Source organism: Rana temporaria, chromosome 3 (assembly GCF_905171775.1).
Source record: "Rana temporaria chromosome 3, aRanTem1.1, whole genome shotgun sequence".
NCBI lineage: Eukaryota > Metazoa > Chordata > Amphibia > Anura > Ranidae > Rana > Rana temporaria.
Window position 1 is genome coordinate 367,426,351 of NC_053491.1, and position 18,766 is coordinate 367,445,116.

At 44.1% G+C, this 18,766-nt stretch overlaps 1 protein-coding gene across 4 annotated transcripts in view; it reads left to right on the forward strand.

Moving 5' to 3' along the window:
* The window catches only part of SOX5 (SRY-box transcription factor 5), a 282,377-nt gene that overhangs the window by 111,708 nt on the left and 151,903 nt on the right, over positions 1-18,766 (forward strand). Inside the window, exon 1 of one of the 4 annotated variants that reach the window (XM_040345425.1) lies at positions 12,505-12,635. The exons of 2 other annotated variants lie outside the window; for them this stretch is intronic. In XM_040345425.1, the coding sequence (XP_040201359.1) occupies positions 12,548-12,635 (88 nt within the window). In that variant the 5' untranslated portion in view covers positions 12,505-12,547. Of the gene's footprint in view, positions 1-12,504; positions 12,682-18,766 lie in introns of those variants that run through there. One more of the 4 variants, XM_040345426.1, reaches the window with a different exon arrangement.

The following is an 18,766-nucleotide window of genomic DNA, read 5'->3' on the forward strand; positions in this document are numbered from 1 at the left end:
TCCTTCACTTTGTAGGGATTTCCTCTCATTTCCTGTTTTGGCTATGGGACAGGAAGTGAAAGGAAACCTCCCCAATGGGGTTCCTTCCCCTAAAATGAAGAGTTTTGCCTTTTTTTTATTTCCACTTTTAGCTTTGAATGATGGCTACACCTGACTATTTCTTATGCCCTGTACACACGATCGGATTTCTGATGGGATCTAATCCGATGGATTTTTTCATCGGATGTCCGATGAAGCTGGCTTTCATCAGTCTTGCCTACACACTGTCAGACTAAATTCTGACCGTGCCAAAACGCCTAAGCACCTGAAAAACGCCCCAGTGTGAAAGGGGTCTTAGCGGCGCTTTACCAGCGTCTTTCGGGCGCTGGCAGTCTGAAAGAGCTCTGAAAGCACTCTGGCTTTCACATTGGGATTGCAGATGAGGCTTCTTTCAGGCGCTTCACAGGCTTTTAGCGCCAAAGAGCCTGAAAAATGATCCAGTGTGAAAGGGGTCTAAAATTAGGAAAATGTCTGCCATTGCCAAGCAGAAACACGCACCTAACGCATTATAATTACCGGTAACTTTCTTTTCTTTGTAACACGTTAGCGTAGAATAAATGGTGCGTTTTGTCTTTGCTGCACTGCAACATAACACAGCGAAATAAACACCACCTATATAAAATTCTAATGGTAGAAAAAAGACAGTTGTAAAGATGTGAGCAATTGTTTGTGTGGAAGGATTGATCAAGGCAGTGGTTGTACCTGGAATATAATGGAAGTGATTGTGTATATAGCTCTGCATCGGAAGAGCATCTCACTATTCAGCAAAAGCAAGAGAGGAATACAGTATATCTGGTATAAAATGAAAATATAGATAAAATGAAGAAAGTTTATCTAGATCTGCCATGTGCCGTGATTTCAGCCGTTGCGCTAAACCATTTGATAAAAATAGACATGTATGTAGTTCAGGTTGCCCGTGTCACATTTGCCTGATCTTTTGAGAAATGACATTTAGTACATAGGAGAAAGCGAATGCCTTTTATAGTTCAGGATCGTGTGTCACAGCGCATGCTCATCCCAGATTCTGCAGTGTCAAACAGTCAATGGAATTACAATGGACGCTTATGTAGTTCAGGCCTCTGTGTCAGCTGCTGGAAAGCCTTTCCTTTGCTTTGTACACAGGAGGTTTCCTGTGTGTCATTCTTCAGCGCCTGATATCTTCCATACCAGTGAGATCCCACTGTGGAAAACAAATGGCTTTCTTTCATTATAATGGACTGCAAATGATCTTAAAGGAACACTCCACTTTTGCTGTAATATTGAACTCGGGCGTACTCCGATGTCGCTGCACACTGTGGGGCAGATCCACAGAGATCTGCACGGGCGCAGCGTATGGGAGATACGCTACGCCGCTGTAACTTACATTTTTAAACGTCAAATCCTCAAAGAATTCGCGCCGTAAGTTACGGCGGCGTAGTCTATCTCTCGCGGCGTAAGTGCGCCTAATTCAAATCGGCGAGTAGGGGGCTTGTTTTATTTAAATGAAGCGCGTCCCCGCAGCGAATGAACTAAATTTCCCGCCGTGCATTGCGCGACATGACGTCGCAAGGACGTCATTTTTTAAACTTAGACGTGACTTACGTCCATCCCCATTCACGGACGACTTACGCAAAAAAAAGAAAAAATTCAAATTTCGACACGGGAACGACGACCATACTTAACATGGCAAATCTAACTATACGCCGCAAAAAAGCAGCTTTAACTATACGCTGGGAAAAAGCCGACTAGAGACGACGTAAGAGAATGCGACGGCCGCGCGCATGTTTGTGGATCGTCGGAAATAGCTAATTTGCATACCCGACGCAGAAAACGACGTGAACGCCATCCAGCGGACGCCGAAGTATTGCATCTTAGATCCGAAAGGTGTACGAGGACGTATACCTGTCGGATCTAACCCAGATGACGTTGTATCTTGGTTTGAGGATTCAAACTAAAGATACGACGCGGGTAATTTGAAAGTACGCCGGCGTATCAGTAGATACGCCGGCGTACTCTGTCTGTGGATCTGCCCCTGTGAGCGCTTCACAATAAGCATTCACACCCTGCCTGTGTTTTTAGAGGCAAGAACTCCAGCTGAGGTTCCTGCGATTAGTTGCGAGTAGGCAGCCATATTGAAAGCAATGGGAGGCAGCTAATGGCGTTCGCTTACCGGTAATCGTTCAAGCAGCAGTCACATGTGAGTGATCGGCCCTGGACACAGGAAGCCTGCATCCAGGGCCGATCGTTTGCCTTTGATTGCTGCATGAGTGGGTGCGATTAGCTGCGGGAAGGAACCCGCTATCTCCCATTGCTTTTAATATGGCTGCCTTTCCTCTGGGGTTCTCGCATCTCATCGCTGGCAGGATGCATACGCAGGCGTGAATGCACTCTTATGGCCCGTACACACGATCCGAATATCAGACGAGAAAGAATCATACGATTTTACGCGTCGTGTGTACACTACTTTTGAGAGCCGATCACGACCGTTCATCCGATTTATTATTAGATCGAACACGCACAAAACATTTCCTCGCACGATACCAGATCGTACGATTTTCGTTTAGTCAGTAGAGTTGTCGTCCGAAAATACAATACAAATACATTACAACACATGACATCACTTCCGATTTATTTTATTATTTTTTTCTGTCCTACGAGAATTTTCGTGACAATTTCTACTTGCGACTATTAAGCGAAAAAAGTCGTAGGATCTGTCGTACGATATTCGGATAGTGTGTACCGGGCCATTAGAAGCTGCAGTAAGCCGGAGCCTGCCTCACCTCCTGAATGGAGAGCATCCTCTAACCCTTCCTCCTCGGCCTGATTATCCCTTAAGAGCCGGTTCACACTGGGGCGGCACGACTTCGGGGGCGACTCCGCAAGGCGTCCTGCAAAATGACCTCTGTATAGAAGTCAATGCAGGTCGCCCCGAGCCGCCCCCGAAGTCTTACAAGAACCTTTTTCTTGCGTCGCTCCTATTAGAACGGTTCTATTGCACAGAATGGGACGCGACTCGTCAGGCGGCTGAGCCCCAGTGTGAACCGGCTCTAACCCTTCCCTTTCATTGGTTGGATTTCAGTTCTTTCAGTCGAGGAAGCTCGGCATCATGAGTGGGTGTTACCTAGGATAGTCTTCATACAAATGCACCCTTGCCTAGGAACGCCCACTTCTCCAGACTGATATCCACCCATCAATGCAATTTAATATTAGCATAACTCCTCCTAAGACAGCCCACTGCTTGTCTCAGGGTTGGGTGCTCCTGAGAGGAGTACGAAAGCACGGTGCTGTGATGAACAGCTCTCTGCCCCAGCCATGATCAGCCTGAATTTCATAGAGAAGCTTAGAGACCCAATGGGTATAACATAAGGTTTTCTTTAAGCATTTCATTAGCAATTTGATTCGGGGCAGGCGAAGAGGGAGGAACCAGATAAGGCAAGGCAAGTATAACTCAAGACAAAGCATTTTTTTTTTTTAGGTTTTGGATAATGGAGAGAGATTAGAACATCTGACACTTTTTATTGACCTCAATGTCCATGTTGGGGAGATTCACTCGATTTTTTTTTTATTTTTTTTTTTGTCCTAATTTATTTTATTTTTTTACTGTTGGCACTGACAATGAAAGGAAATCCCAACTTTTGGATGGTCACCAAAACTGAGGACACTAGTTCTGGTGACTCGGACAATGACAAGGGATTCCTTCACTTTGTAGGGATTTCCTCTCATTTCCTGTTTTGGCTATGGGACAGGAAGTGAAAGGAAACCTCCCCAATGGGGTTCCTTCCCCTAAAATGAAGAGTTTTGCCTTTTTTTAGTTCCACTTTTAGCTTTGGATGATGGCTACACTTGACTATTTCTTATGCCCTGTACACACGATCGGATTTCTGATGGAATCTAATCCGATGGATTTTTTCATCGGATGTCCGATGAAGCTGACTTTCATTAGTCTTGCCTACACACTGTCGGACTAAATTCCGACCGTGCCAAAACGGGGTGACGTAAAACACCACGGCAAAGATTCCTTCTCCGACTTCTACACTGAGAACAGTAAACTCTGCCGGGTTTAGGACATTGCAGAACTGGTGAGACTTTTCATGAAAAATCTCTTTATAAACGGATGCTGTTTATTTATAAATGTTTTATTGAATTGTCAACACTGTAGTTCTACAAAGGATTGTATATGAAGGAAATGTGAATTGTACTGTTTAGATTTGGTGAACGTTTTCACGTAGATCCGGGCAATCATGATTTGTGAATTGCGTGATTTTTTTTGACAATATGCTGATTACCGTAATTGGTGAATCAATTGGCAAATCTCAGAGAAATGGACAGGACAATTTTATAAATAGGCAAAATTGGTGGGATTAAAATCTCCAGTAAAAAGAAGACAGTTAATAATTAGGCTGGATAAGGAGACGATGACTGGACCTCGTCTCTGGGTGCCACAATGGGAAATGCCATGAGAAGTCGGGTCTCTCTGGCCATTTAAAAGTCGGCTGTCCCTGCGCAGTCTATAGGCCTCGGATAAAGCCGCCGAGCGGCGGAATAATCGGGTATTCAGTGGCCGACCTCGTTCAAAGCCCAGAGCCAGAAACTCGCATCGCCGCTGCCAATTCTCTGTGAATGCCGTGTGTGTGCTGGGCCGGGGGCCGTCCTCTTCCTGTGGGCACCTTTCCACCCCGTCTGTGACTGGCGCAATGACAGTGAGGCTATTGTTGTACCAGGCCAGCCCAAGAACTGCTCTTCACAGAATTCTACATCTATATACATACTAATATTATTACAAGCATTTTATATAGTGCCAACAATTTACACAGCACTTTATATACTGTCCATTCATATCAGTCCCTGCCCTCAAAGAGCTTATAATCGAATGTCCCTATTTCACATGCATACATATACGTAGCCAATTTAGACAGAAGCCAAATCACTAACCAGCATTTCTGGGAGTAGAAGGAAACTGGGGTTCCTGGAGAAATCGACACACAAGCACTGCAAGAGTATACAAACTCCATGCAGATAGTGTCCTGTTGCAGGAATTTGGGTTTGTAAAGGATAATTTTTTTTTTTTAATAACAAACATGTTATACTTGCCTTCACTGTGCTGCTCGTTTTGCACAGAGTGGCCCTGAACCTGGTCTTCTGGGGTCCCTCAGCTGCTGTCACGGCTCCTCCCCACAAGAACTAACCCCCATCTAGGGAGCTCGCTCCCATGGGGGTTAGTTCTTGCGGGTGTGCTCCCATGATACAGCCGGCGGCTACAGCGGCTCACTGTATCACTTGGCCCCAGCGTACCACGTCATTGGATGTTCTACTATCAATCCATCCACTCTAGCCAATCAACGGCCAGACTGAGAGGAGAAGAGGACGTCAGGGGCAAGCGCAGTGGATATTTTTTCACCTTAATGCATAGGAGGCATTAGGGTGAAAAAAATTACCCTTTACAACCCTTTTTTAAGCTCATGATCCCAGTGCTGCATACTAATCCACTGTCCTGCCCATTGACTGTCCTCCGGCATCTGTCCCAGGCAGCGCATCATAAGATAAAGGGCTGTGACCGCGCTGTTCCCTTCTAGACCTGTATTGCAGAGGAGGCGCTGCATACTTCTGGGGAAAAAAATGATGATTGGATAAAAATATATAACTTGTTTTATTGCCATTCTTCCAGATGAGCCCCATTGGTAATAAACAATTGCCCAGGAGTCCGCTAATGCCTATTGGTGCTTTTAGTTGGGGTGGCCACACATGGTCCAATCCTAACAGACAATGAGATGGACTGAACAGGACTGTGAAATGCGGTTTCACTGGCAGCCTATGGGGTTCTTGCAGCAGATTTAAGCGCTGAACTCCTCGTAATCGACCAGCTTTAATTAGTCTTCTACTCAGATGTGTTTTCTTTTTTTTCCCCCCAGAATTGCACAAGTTTCAAGTACAGAAGGTAACTTAAAACAACAGTCGCCCCGCTTTCCCTTTCAGAACTTCTCTAATTAAATAACGTCACGGCTGCAACAAAACTCCAGATTTCACTAAAGGAAAATGAGTCACTTCAGTGTCCAGAGTTAAAAGACAAAAGGCTCTTTCTTTAGTCGGAGGTTCTCCGCAGGGGGGCTTCACACTCCGGCAAGACTGAAATCCTCATCAGATGTCGCCTCAATTCTGCCGCAGTTCACAGCTCGCTCTGAAATCTCCGCCATCATTTTATTCGCTGCCTTCTCCACCTTCAAGCTGTAGAGTGGAGCAAACTTTCAGCTTTATTAACTTCAACCAGAACTAATTCATCATCACGGCAGAGCTGCGGAATTGTATCTGGGATAGTAGCCTTTAGGCTTTACGGCGTATTGGAAAAGATCAAATCCGTCCTAGGTCACATAAAATAAAGATCTGTTTATATATTCGGTTTATGCAGCCCTTTATCGGGCTAATATCCAATTCAAATTCTACAGTAACATTTTATAAAAGTATAGTAGTGAAACAGAATATGACATGAATAGCAAAGTAATATGTACATAGTAACCACAATAAACGTTTGCCTATTGAATACAAGGAATAGATCAGTAATGCATACAGACAGATACAATAAATCTTCACTGTGTGCGGCAATCCCATGGTGATGGGCTTCTGCCGTCTGAACCCACAATCGCCACTTACCCTGAAATTGTTGTACTGGGGCTGCTGTGAAATCTTTCAAAAATGTTGCCCCCCCCAAGTAATGGGGTGACAGCGTTGTGTTTATGTGAAGCAGTGTTGTCATCCTTCTGTGCCTTCATAAATAGAAATATAACTGGAAGTTCTGAACTATGCTTTGTATTGACCCATCCAACAGCAGATTGACAATAAGACTAAAAATAAGAATCGGACAAAAAATACTACTTTCGAAGCGATCGTATGATAATCTGATCATTAGTACACAGCTTTTGAGAGACAATAACAGTTCATGCAAAACTATCCAAAGAGACAAACAAAAAAATATTTTACCGTATTTTATAACACAAGAATGAATGCTTTTTGTTTCAATCAGTACAGTATTCGTCCGGAAAAAAAAATCGTAAGACCACGCATGCTCAGAAATGAAACGATACATGAAATCACTTATTCTGTCGTACGAAAATTTTCGTAACTTTAGTAACCTACAGGCATACCCCACTTTTAAGTACATAATGGGGTATATTTACTAAAGCTGGAAAGTGCAAAAATCAGGCTCACTTCTGCATAGAAACCAATGAGCTTCCAGCTTTAGTAAATAAACCCCATTGTGTACCTAAAAGTGGGGTATGCCTGTATTCGTTTTCGATATGAGAGTGGCATGGAAAAAAAAACATGATAATTTGTCCGATATTCTCATACAGTACAGCCGGGCTACAAAAACTTCCGTTTGCTCAGTTTTTATTAATAGGTGCTTTATGCAGCACAGGAGATTCAACTTGAACATAGAGATGAGGTCACATTTTCTATATGAATAAAAGTGGAATTTTGTTATGGTTATGATGATGGTTATTATTATTACTTTATATATCTAAATTACAGGGTACTTAGAATGATATTTTTTCCTTATTTGGTGAAGATGAGTACAGATGGCTGTAGTCAGGTCTGTTGCTCGCTAAGACTCAATACATACAGATTGGACTCGCTTACCCCGCTCCTAATGCAATATCATTAAGTGGAGTAATTACATTAGTGAAATCTACTGCATGATTTATCTGTAGTCAGGATTTATGTGAGCCATGTACCTGCATGAATCCTCCATGCTCGCCGTTCCTCATAGAATATTTTAAAGACTCAGTTTCCGCTGTAAACAAGAAGAGAATACAGCAGAGATACAAAAAAAAAAAAACTGCCAGCACGCTGGACGATGAATGAGAAATCTTAAGTGCAGCACAAGTTCTGGTCATGGATGTTTAACTGGCGGCTTTTTTACTACAAGTGCAAAGTGAAATTGCACTTGGAAGTGCAGTCGCTGTACTGAAATGAGGGGAAGCTCTGCTGATTTTATCATTCAATCATGTACAAGCTAAAATGCTGTTTTTTATTTTTCTTGCATGTCCCCCTCGAATCTACAGCGACTTCACTTCCAAGTGCACTTTGCAAGTGCTGTATTTGCCTTTAGTACCCCCCAATGTGTCCATGCACAGGGGAGGGGAGTTTACAGGCAGAACAAAAAAAAATCGCTTGTGCGTTCAGGAAAGGCGTTTTTAAGCATAAAAAAAAACGCTCAACAGTGAAAAAAAGAAAATCATGCATTAGCATGCATAAATGCGCGTTAGCGCATGTTAATGTATTGTAATGTAAAAAGTATAATCAGCGCAATAAAACACACATAAAACAAGCAGCTGAACACTGGGATTCAATTAATAAAATTCCTGAAAGTGAATACAAGTAGGTAGTGCAGCGCTAAAAGTCCAATATTAGAAAGTCCATAAAAGAATCTTCTCTAAAGTGACTGGTGATGAGTAAAATCATGCAGGTGCTGTAGCGTGGAATAAAGCAGAAACACCTCCACCTATGGTAGCAATGGCCGCTCACCTCACAGATATGACCCTCTGTTAGATTAGGTCATATACAGCAATCCCATAAGGGTATCTCCAATAGCAAGGAAAATCCAGCAATGATAAAGAGGTCTCCAAAAGGATGGTCAGCAGTGAAGCATCCAATCCAAATATAAAAGAAAAAGGCACATAGTGTTTCTGGTGGGGTGCACAGCCGGTGCCCTGTTCATTGCTTGGATCACTGACCTCATTTGCTATTTCTTTGGCTTGCACCTACTTTTATATTTGGATTGGATGCTTCACTGCTGACCATCCTTTTGGAGACCTCTTTATCATTGCTGGATTTTCCTTGCTATTGGAGATACCCTTATGGGATTGCTGTATATGACCTAATCTAACAGAGGGTCATATCTGTGAGGTGAGCGGCCATTGCTACCATAGGTGGAGGTGTTTCTGCTTTATTCCACGCTACAGCACCTGCATGATTTTACTCATCACCAGTCACTTTAGAGAAGATTCTTTTATGGACTTTCTAATATTGGACTTTTAGCGCTGCACTACCTACTTGTAATGTATTGTAATGGCCCGCAATGCAAAAACATTGCTTTTTACTGTGTTTGATTCTAAAAAAAAACTCCTGTAGCATTAAAAGCATGTTTGAGCTTCAGTGTGCATGAGGCCTAATTGTGCTTTATCTTGTGTTCCTGTGTATTGGAACAACATTTGTGTGCTAAAATAATTACTATACAATACTTTGTGCATTTATCCACTTCTTCAAAGTTCGATTATATTACTGTAATCACTTCTAACATCAAACAATAGCTTCACAAGTGATATGAATATCACTTAATTGGCAGACAAATCGGAATTCTTGCATGGTGATGTCATTCCTTTAATGGGAATACATGTTTAAAATCTAGATGGAGTCTTCTGGGCCAAGTCACATGGCCGTCTTTCTATATATTCTGCCAGTTTATGGCTTTGTTTTTGCCTACCTTGGGGTGTTCAACCTTTTCAGTTACATCCTTTTATAATGTAAAATTAATAAGGAATACGACAAGTGTGCAATCCCAGGAACTCCTCATCTGCTTGGTGGGAAGCCATTATAATGGCACAACTGGTGTGCAGACCCCAAAACTCTGAATAGGGATGGTGGGAATTCCTCACATAAAAGGTTTACAGAGCTAGGAATTCAGCACAGGGATGTTGGGAGCCCCTTATAATGTACACAGCAGGTATGCAAAGCCACAAACTAAGCACTGGGATGGTGGGAACCCCTCAAAATGGATCCAGGAACTAGGTGCAGGGGTGTAGACCTGGGAACTTGGCACATGGATGGTAGGAACTTCACATAATAGGCACTGCATGTGTACAGACCTGGAAACTGTGAACAGGGATGGTGGGAATCCCTTACAGTGATCACAGTAGCTGTGCACACTCAGCACATGGCAGTAGGTGCGCAGATCTGGGAACTCTGCGTTTTGAATGGTTGGAGCCACTTATAATGGGCACAGCAGGTCTACAGACCTGGGAACTCAGTGTAGGAATTATGGGAGCCCCTCATAATGGGCAAAGCAGGTCTATAGACCTGGGAACTCGGTGTAGGAATTATGGTAGCCCCTCATAATGGACACAGCAGGTCTACAGACCTGGGAACTTGGTATAGGAATTATGGGAGCCCCTCATAATGGGCACAGCAGGTCTACAGACCTGGTAACTTGGTATAGGAATTATGGGAGCCCCTCATAATGGGCACAGCAGGTCTACAGACCTGGGAACTTGGTATAGGAATTATGGGAGCCCCTCATAATGGTCACAGCAGGTCTACAGACCTGGGATCTCTGGGCACCAATGGTGAGAAGCCCTCAAAATTAGCACAGCAGATCTGCCAATTCAGGAACTGGGCACAGGCATTTCACCATTAGAAACCCATGACTAGTTTTGTGTAGAATGGGCCTTTTACAAACACAATATAATCCAGCAGCAGAATTGTACAATGTGAGTGATTTTCCGGCTTTTGATACCGTTTTTTTTTTTTTTGCTGCTGTGACATGGCAGAAACGCAAACAGGTAGACATTGGTATCCGTGTCTCGCCACTATGTGCGCCCATCCACTTACTGCACGCATTTCAGTTGGGTCACCGAAGTGTAGCAGGGGTTAAACTCAGACCTCAGAGGTGCCATTTGTCCTGCTGTGTGTAGCTTGTTTGCACAGCTCTTTGGAATGTGGCAGGACGGTTTCAGAAATAAGAGGCTTTGTGCTTGTGTGCTGAAACAATAGGACGTTCTATTCTGGAGACCGAGACACCAAACACTGGAGCTGGACATACACTGCAAGACTTCCATTGATACGTTTCCCAGAATAATTCATCAGACCCCACGAGGGACAGACCTGGAAGGGCAATGTTGTTTTATTATTATTATTAATCATTTACTGTATATAGCACTGACATATTCCACAGTGCTGTACAGAGAACACTGAGACAGTCACATCAGCCTCTGCACCAGAGGAGCTTACAATCTAATGCCCCCCCCCCCCCACAGTCATACACCATTATTCTACTTTTATATAGCACTGACATACTCCACAGTGCTGTACAGAGAACACTGAGCTATTCACATCAGTCTGCACCAGAGGAGCTTACAATCTAATGCCCCCCCCCCCCACAGTCATACACCATTATTCTACTTTTATATAGCTCTGACATATTCCGCAGTGCTGTACAGAGAACACTGAGCTATTCACATAAGTCTGCACCAGAGGAGCTTACAATCTAATGCCCCCCCCCCCCCACAGTCATACACCATTATTCTACTTTTATATAGCTCTGACATATTCCGCAGTGCTGTACAGAGAACACTGAGCTATTCACATCAGTCTGCACCAGAGGAGCTTACACTCTAATGTCCCCCCACAGTCACACACCATTATTATTCTACTTTTATATAGCTCTGACATATTCCACAGTGCTGTACAGAGAACAATGAGCCATTCACATCAGCCTAATTTGGTCAGTCAGTCTGTAGGTTAAGTTTTTGGATTTTCAGAGGAAACTGGAGCCCTTGGAAGAAACACAAACAAAGGCATACCCTGAAGGAACCGATCCTCTGACCCCGCTGCTGCATAAAGGTTTCATTTATTTTGAAGTGAATTCACTGTAAACCATCTTGTTTTATCTTGTAAATCGCTGAACAAACTGCTGGCACTACATGCATTCTATATAATTCTAATAATAATGCTAGCTGAAAGTTGAAATTCGGCCTGCAGTGGGAGTGTCTACTCTGTACATTGATAGGGGGGAGGGGGAGTTTGGAGGATTTTAGGAGCTCAGAGTGGTGATAATCAGTAGTAATTCAAAGAGCAGGCAGGTGGCAGTGCTGCAGTCAGAGATGTCATCCCTTAAAGGTGATGTCCACCTTCCATAGCATGATGGGGGTCATGGAAGAATATTTGCAATACTTTACAAATATGCCACCAGGTAAACCTGCTTTTTATGTATGTCTTTCTTGCTTGGATTTAGCCCTTGGGGTAATGCTGTGAAGTTAGAGTTCAGTGTTGTAGAGCAGATTTGGACAATGTCCATTTTTTTTTTAGTAAACAAAATGCCCTGTTCAATCCTTTCCCCATCCCCCATGGGTCTGGCGACTCTGTAAGGCAGCCTCCTCTCCAATGCCAACCACTGTATTAATAGCCCCGTTTTTGCCCCGTAATGACTCCCAGAGAGGACAGACCATTTGTGTCCCCCTTTCACTTGTCGCCGTGGCCGGATGAGAGGGTCGGGCCATTGTTCCCAGCCCGGCGGCACCTGTTGGAGAGACAGCTGTCATAAGAGGGTTAAAAAGGGCTGCAACAATTAAGGGCATAATGTGTAGAGTGTTGTCAGTACAGCTGCAGGGGGACATGATAGGGCCAGGAGAGGTAGCGGAGGCCTCCCCCCTGCCCCCCCCCCTTCCTCCTCCTCAGTCTCCCCTCCCCCCTCCCCTCCAGCCACAGGGTCCTCTCCTGCGCTCACTGGAGCACATTGTCAACTCCAGGCAAACTTGCAGTAATGTCAGACGACGAGGGGTTTGGGCCGGCGTGTGGCGTCCTTCACGAGTCCAGCACCGCTCCGTTACCGGATTGTCACAGGAGCAAAGGTGGCCGTCCCTTCTCTATCTATGTCGTTGTTCTGCCCAACCGACCGTAAGCCGCTGTTTTTGTCTCTTGTTTTTGTCTCGTCTCCGTGCGTCGCTTGTGGTGTCATGGGAAATGTGAGTCTGTGACTGAGCCTTTCCTGGCTGCGCTGCACTCGGCGTACACTTGGCAAGGCGACAAAACTGGACGCACTCTGAAACAAACTCTGTTTTCTGTTGTGTTTTTTTTTTTGGTTGGGAACGCCGCTGCTCTTTTTTTTTTTTTTTTTTTTTTTTCGAGTTAGTGACGCTGCTGGTTTACTGTGTCAGTTGGTAAGGTCTGGGGGAGCGTATGAAATTCATTAAGTTATTTAAGCCGAGCGCGGGCGCGTACCTCTTTCAGCACGCTTGTGCAGTTTGAACCCACATGGGGCTGATTTAAAGGTGACAGCTGTCAACTGCCGAATGGGGAAAGCCGATGGGTGACCCTTTTCTGCAGCTGTCATCTGAAGTTTTTTTTTTTGTCTTGTTTTATTTGTGGTTTTTGTGATTTTTATTTAATTCTTTTTTTATGATTTAATGATCACCTGACACTGATTGAGCCCCTAGACCTACAACTAAAATGTGCACGTTCAAGACGATTGTCTGAAAAATCAGAAGATGAGAACCTATTGATCTGTGTATTTTTTTTTCTTTTGCTGTTGCATGAATTAATGTTTTGTTTGTCTACTTGTCTTAAAATAACCAAGCGCTTTTAATATGCAGGCGCCTGTGGCTGTTAGGAGGCGGGTATCTGCATTTGTATAATCGGGAAGCATCAATGCCTGTGGCAATCTCATGTTCGAAGATTTAATATTTTCAAGGAAGTTTTTACGTCTTTTTGTTTTAAGCCCTATTAGATGTACTTGCTTCATACTCCTGAATGCTACTTCCAACAGTTTTATTTTTTTATAATAATTAGTTTGCAATTGGCATCTGGTATAAATTTTCCACCACGCTGGTAAATATCTGACTTCCCATTGCTTCAGTGTTCTCGATCTTGAGCAGCACATGAAACTCCGATGTGTGGCCGGTACCGGAGCAATTCATCCATATATCCTTCTATTTCTCTGTGGTACACAGTTTGAAAAGATACATTTTGTGCGAAATGAAGATTGCAAGGATGGAAGAATCGTTGGGCTTGTATGTCTATAAATGTACATTTAAAAAAAAAACACGCAATTTGTGCCAATGATGTCTAGTTTTTGGCAGAACCTGTGAGGAGTATGATGAGTTTATATTTTTGGTTTGAACATTTAATACTTCAGTAAAATTTAGGAAGAAAGGAAATGGATTTGGTGTGATTTTTATGTTCATGCTACATTCTGAACCTTTCACAGTATTGATTTATTTGTATGGAAAGCAATGCGTTAGGGGATCCCCGTCTCACGTGGCCCCTCAATCGGTGGGACTCGGGTTGAAGTTGTTTCAAATTGTGCCCGTTTCATGCCTATTTTGTTGTGGAATATATTGAAAGATATAACGTTTATTGTGACACATTTGGGGAGATTTGAGTGAATGCGCCAATCCGATTACGATTTGAGCAAGTGTGAATCCATAAATTTGTTTGGAATTGCTGTCTGATCGCGTGTTTGGCTACAATATATTTTGAGATATCGTTATCACGGTGTAGAGAGGCTCCGATCGTGTTTAAAGCTGTCACAGTTCCTCTATGTTTTTTTTATTTTTATTTGTTTTATTCCCTGGCATTGACTGGCCCACACTGTGGAGGGCGAAGCTGTCCCTCGGCGTGCCCGCTGTGTGGGGAAGTGGCAGAATGTTGGCACATTTCTCCGGGTCGCATTGTTCCAGATGACGGGATCAGTCTTAGGAGAGGTTGGCATGTAGAGAGGAGAGGGAGAAAGAGGCAGCCGAGTGACAGAGCGCCAGGATGTCACTTTAACAATACTTGGCTCCGGCGGACAGCCATTTACCACTGGGTATTGCCATCGGCGCTGATGCGAGGAAGCATATGTGAGGAGCAGAAACTTGGGTGAAGGGAACGCATACGCCATATTAATACATCATGCCACACAGCGGACTTAACCCGCGCCGTGCCTGAGCACAGCCCAACAGTTGTCTGATTTATGGCGCACAGAAAATGCACGTCTGTGTACATGCTGTCCTTTTTTATGGAGGAGAGCTTAAAGGGGGATCAATTCAGTGCAATTCCTTCATTGAACTCGACCAAGTTCTATTCCAACTGTGCAACTTTCCAGGATTCCAAAACTGCAACTTTCCAGGATTCCCCCCCCCCCCAATTCCAAGACTGTGCTGCTATCCAGGACCCCCCCCCATTCCAAATCTGTGCAACTTTCCAAGAATCTCATGCCCCACCACCCAAACAAAATCTGTGGCACTATCCCTTGCACCCCTCAATCTGTGCAGCTTTCCAGGATTCCAGAACTGTGCAACTTTTCAGGATTCCCCCCCAAATTCCAAGACTGTGCAGCTACCCAGAATCCCCCCCCCCCCATTCCAGATTTGTTCAGCTATCTAGGATCCCCCCCCCATTCCAGATCTGTGCAGCTATCCAGGATCCCCCCCCCCCATTCCAGATCTGTGCAGCTATCCAGGATCCCCCCCATTCCAAATCTGTGCAGCTATTCAGGATCCCCCCCATTCCAAATCTGTGCAGCTATCCAGGATCCCCCCCCCCAAATCTGTGCAGCTATCCAGGATCCCCCCCCCATTCCAAATCTGTGCAGCTATCCAGGATGCCCCCCCCCCATTCCAAATCTGTGCAGCTATCCAGGACTTTATCACACATCCCCTTAAATCCCTGCAACTTTCCAAGAATCTCATGCCCCACCACCCAAACCTAAATCTGTGGCACTATCCCTTGCACCCCTCTATCTGTGCAACTTTCTAGGACCCCCATTGCCCTCTCTCCGTGTAACTATTCAGGATCCACCCCCTCCCCCCTAAAATCTGTGCAAATATCCTGGACCCCCCCAATCTCTTATATGCAGGACTCCAGGTCTTATCCATTTCCTTCTCCCCCCCCCCCCCTTCCTTTTTTTAATTTCTTTCTCTCGCACTTTCTTATTCTCTTCTTTTATATATCTGGTTCTTTGACTCTCTCTTCTTTTTCCCCACCCCTCCCCTCTTTCTCTCTACCCCTCCTATCCCCCCTATCCCCTCCCCCCCTCCTCTCTTATATTGAGTACACAGGGTAATAGTCGGCGGCTTAGCTGCTCGCTGCTCTGTTTTTGCCAAGATTATTATATAAAGAAGTAACAGAATTGCGTCTAGCGAGGAGTGTAAGTGCTTTCCAAATTGAGCCTCTATTGTTCAACCATGGAGACAGTTCTCTGATAAATGTGGCTTGTTGCCATCCTTCATCGCGCTTGTCTCTGCAGATCGCCTCCGTTACGTTTTTACCTGATGGAGGACCCGTCTTTTAGACAATCCACACAATACCCCCTCACCCATTGCTGATGCTATTCTACACTGCAGTCGCTGGATGAGGCTTATTAGAAAATGTTTGCCTCGAGTCCATCACATGACCCGTGCATGCGCACTGCGGACCTGTCTCTGTGCTAAAAATAAAATAAAGCCTTGGGACAACTGTTGTCATCAGCCTTGGTCTAAGGCCTTATGCACACAGGGCTTAAAAAACTTTTACAGGCAGTTGAGGGTTTGTTTCGGAGAGAAGCTGAAAAGCAGAAAAAAACGCATGTAAATGCTGGATGCGTTTTAGGTGCGTTTGCGTGTTAATGCATTCCAATGATCACAATAAATATTCTGGTCAGTGGAATCCATTAATGCTTCAAACATTTGTCGCACCTAAATGTGTTTGCAATATATGGTTTGTTAGCCGCTGTTCTCCTGGAAGGAGTTCTGGTGTTTAGAGGGGCTAAACAAACGCCTGGCGGGTGTAAATAATTGTCCTCGTGCTACAAAATAACATGTCTTTACTAATGAGATCCATGTATGGCTGCAAATAAACATTAAATGTCACTTCTATCCAAAATATCGGCCACATTGCTCAAAAAGTACACAGTGTGGTCCTAACCTTGTTTTATGTCACCAGAACAAAAGGGTTAGACCCGGTTCACACACAGGGGCGGCACGACTTTGGGGGCGACTCGGCAAGGCGATCTCATGACGACTTGAGAGGCAACTTGCAAAACGATTTCTGTTTTGAAGTCAATGCAAGTCGCCCCGAGTCGCCCCCAAAGTCGTACAAGAACCTTTTTCTAAGTCAGAGCGACTTGTGTCGCTCCTATTAGAATTGTTCTATTAAATAGAGCTGATCGCGAATCGTCAGGCGGCTTTCAACCCTGTGTGAACCGGCTCTCAGATGTGTGTTTTCTGTAGCAGACAAAAAACACAAAGGTTGTAATTTAATTGAAGGTGTTTGTAAACCTCAGACCTGAAATATGAACAAAGCATATCGTTCTATTATTTTTACTTGTCTCAAGAGCATATAGTGTCATTTCTCTCTGCTGTGGTATTCCTCTGCTATCGGCATGAGTCACTTCTGACAAGTAAAAAAAAAGTGACAGGGTAGGGATCTCCAGCACACAACCTGTGATTGACAGTCTCAGCTATGTTCCTGTGTGAAGGGGGTGTGTCCCTTCCCTCCAATCAGCTCTTCTCACTAAGATCTTCAGGGTGTAACTTCTCCACCCCTTGCTCTATGAAAGATCAGAAATGCTATATAAATTCTGCACTTTGAACAGAATTGGAGGAGAGGAGGGGGCTGCAGATAAACAGGTATACTTTATGCAGGAGAATTTTCCCCATTTCTGTGTGTCGTCTGAGGCCATCACTTCACTGGGTATATGTGAGGGCTTACAACCACTTTAATTTTACAATATGCCTGCTACTGATGCTTTGTGGCAGCTTTTTCCATATTGTGCGTCTGCTGCAATTCGCAAATGGTATTTACAAGTTTGACCTTTTTTTTGTAACTGACAAATCTGTTCTTGAACATCTGTGTGTGGAGAGAACACCGATCCCTAGATGTCTGCTTAATGCCATAAAGATCCTCACCGCTCCTACAACTTGGTGCAAAACAGAAAAGCCCCCACAAACCTATTTGTGTATTTAGCACTGGGCAAAGTCCTCTGTACAGAGGATGTGTGCTGCTTTTTCTCAGTAATATTCTATTATGTACTATAAATAATAGGAAGGCCTCATGCACACACCTGGTTCACACCTATGCTTTTTTTTTTTTTTGTGCGTTTTTCCATTTTCCAGAAACTCACCACAGTCCATTTAACATGGTTTCCTATGGGTCACGTTCACGTCTGTGCATTTTATGGAAAGGACCAGGGATTTTTTTTCTGTTTTTTGGTTCCATAGACTTCAATGGATCAAAAATGTGTATTGAAAAACGCAGAATGCACCTGCAATATGCAATCTGCATAGGTGTGACCCAGGCCTGTATATGCCTGTGTGTGCACATGGACAGACAGGCAAACATGGTGAGGCATAAAAAAAGTCACGCCCTTAAAAGCGTAATTTTTGACACCCAGCGTTCATAAGGCCTGAAAGTTTAGCAAGTACCCACCGGGGTGTGCCAGCCTGTCCAAAAGGGTCTTTCTGTATAATCTATATTTATTGGTATCACCACCTGGGTATGTGTGCCCCGTCCTCCAAGCAATTCCTGTATGTGGGCACATGATTAAATATATCTGTTCTCATTTTCTTTGTGTAGAAAATATTTATTTACAGGGAAAATTTCCTAGAAGTATGCTCTATGCAGTGACTGTTGGGAAACTAGTCACATCAGTCTCTGCACCATAGGAGCTTACACTCCAATGTTCCCACCACACTCACACCATGCTTTTTTATAGCTCTGCAGTGCTGTACAGAGAACACTGAGCCAGTCACCTCAGTCTCTGCATGAAAGGAGCTTACACTCTAATGGCCCACCACAGTCACACACTATTATCATAAATGTATATAGCTCTGACATATTCTGTAGTGCTGTTCAGAGATCACTGAACCAATCACGTCATTCACCAGAGGAGCTCACATTCTAATGTCACACATTATTATTATACATTTTATATAACTCTGACATATTCTGCAGTGCTGTACAAAGATCACAGAATCATTCACCAGAGGTGCTCACACTCTAATGTCCCACCACAGTCACCCAC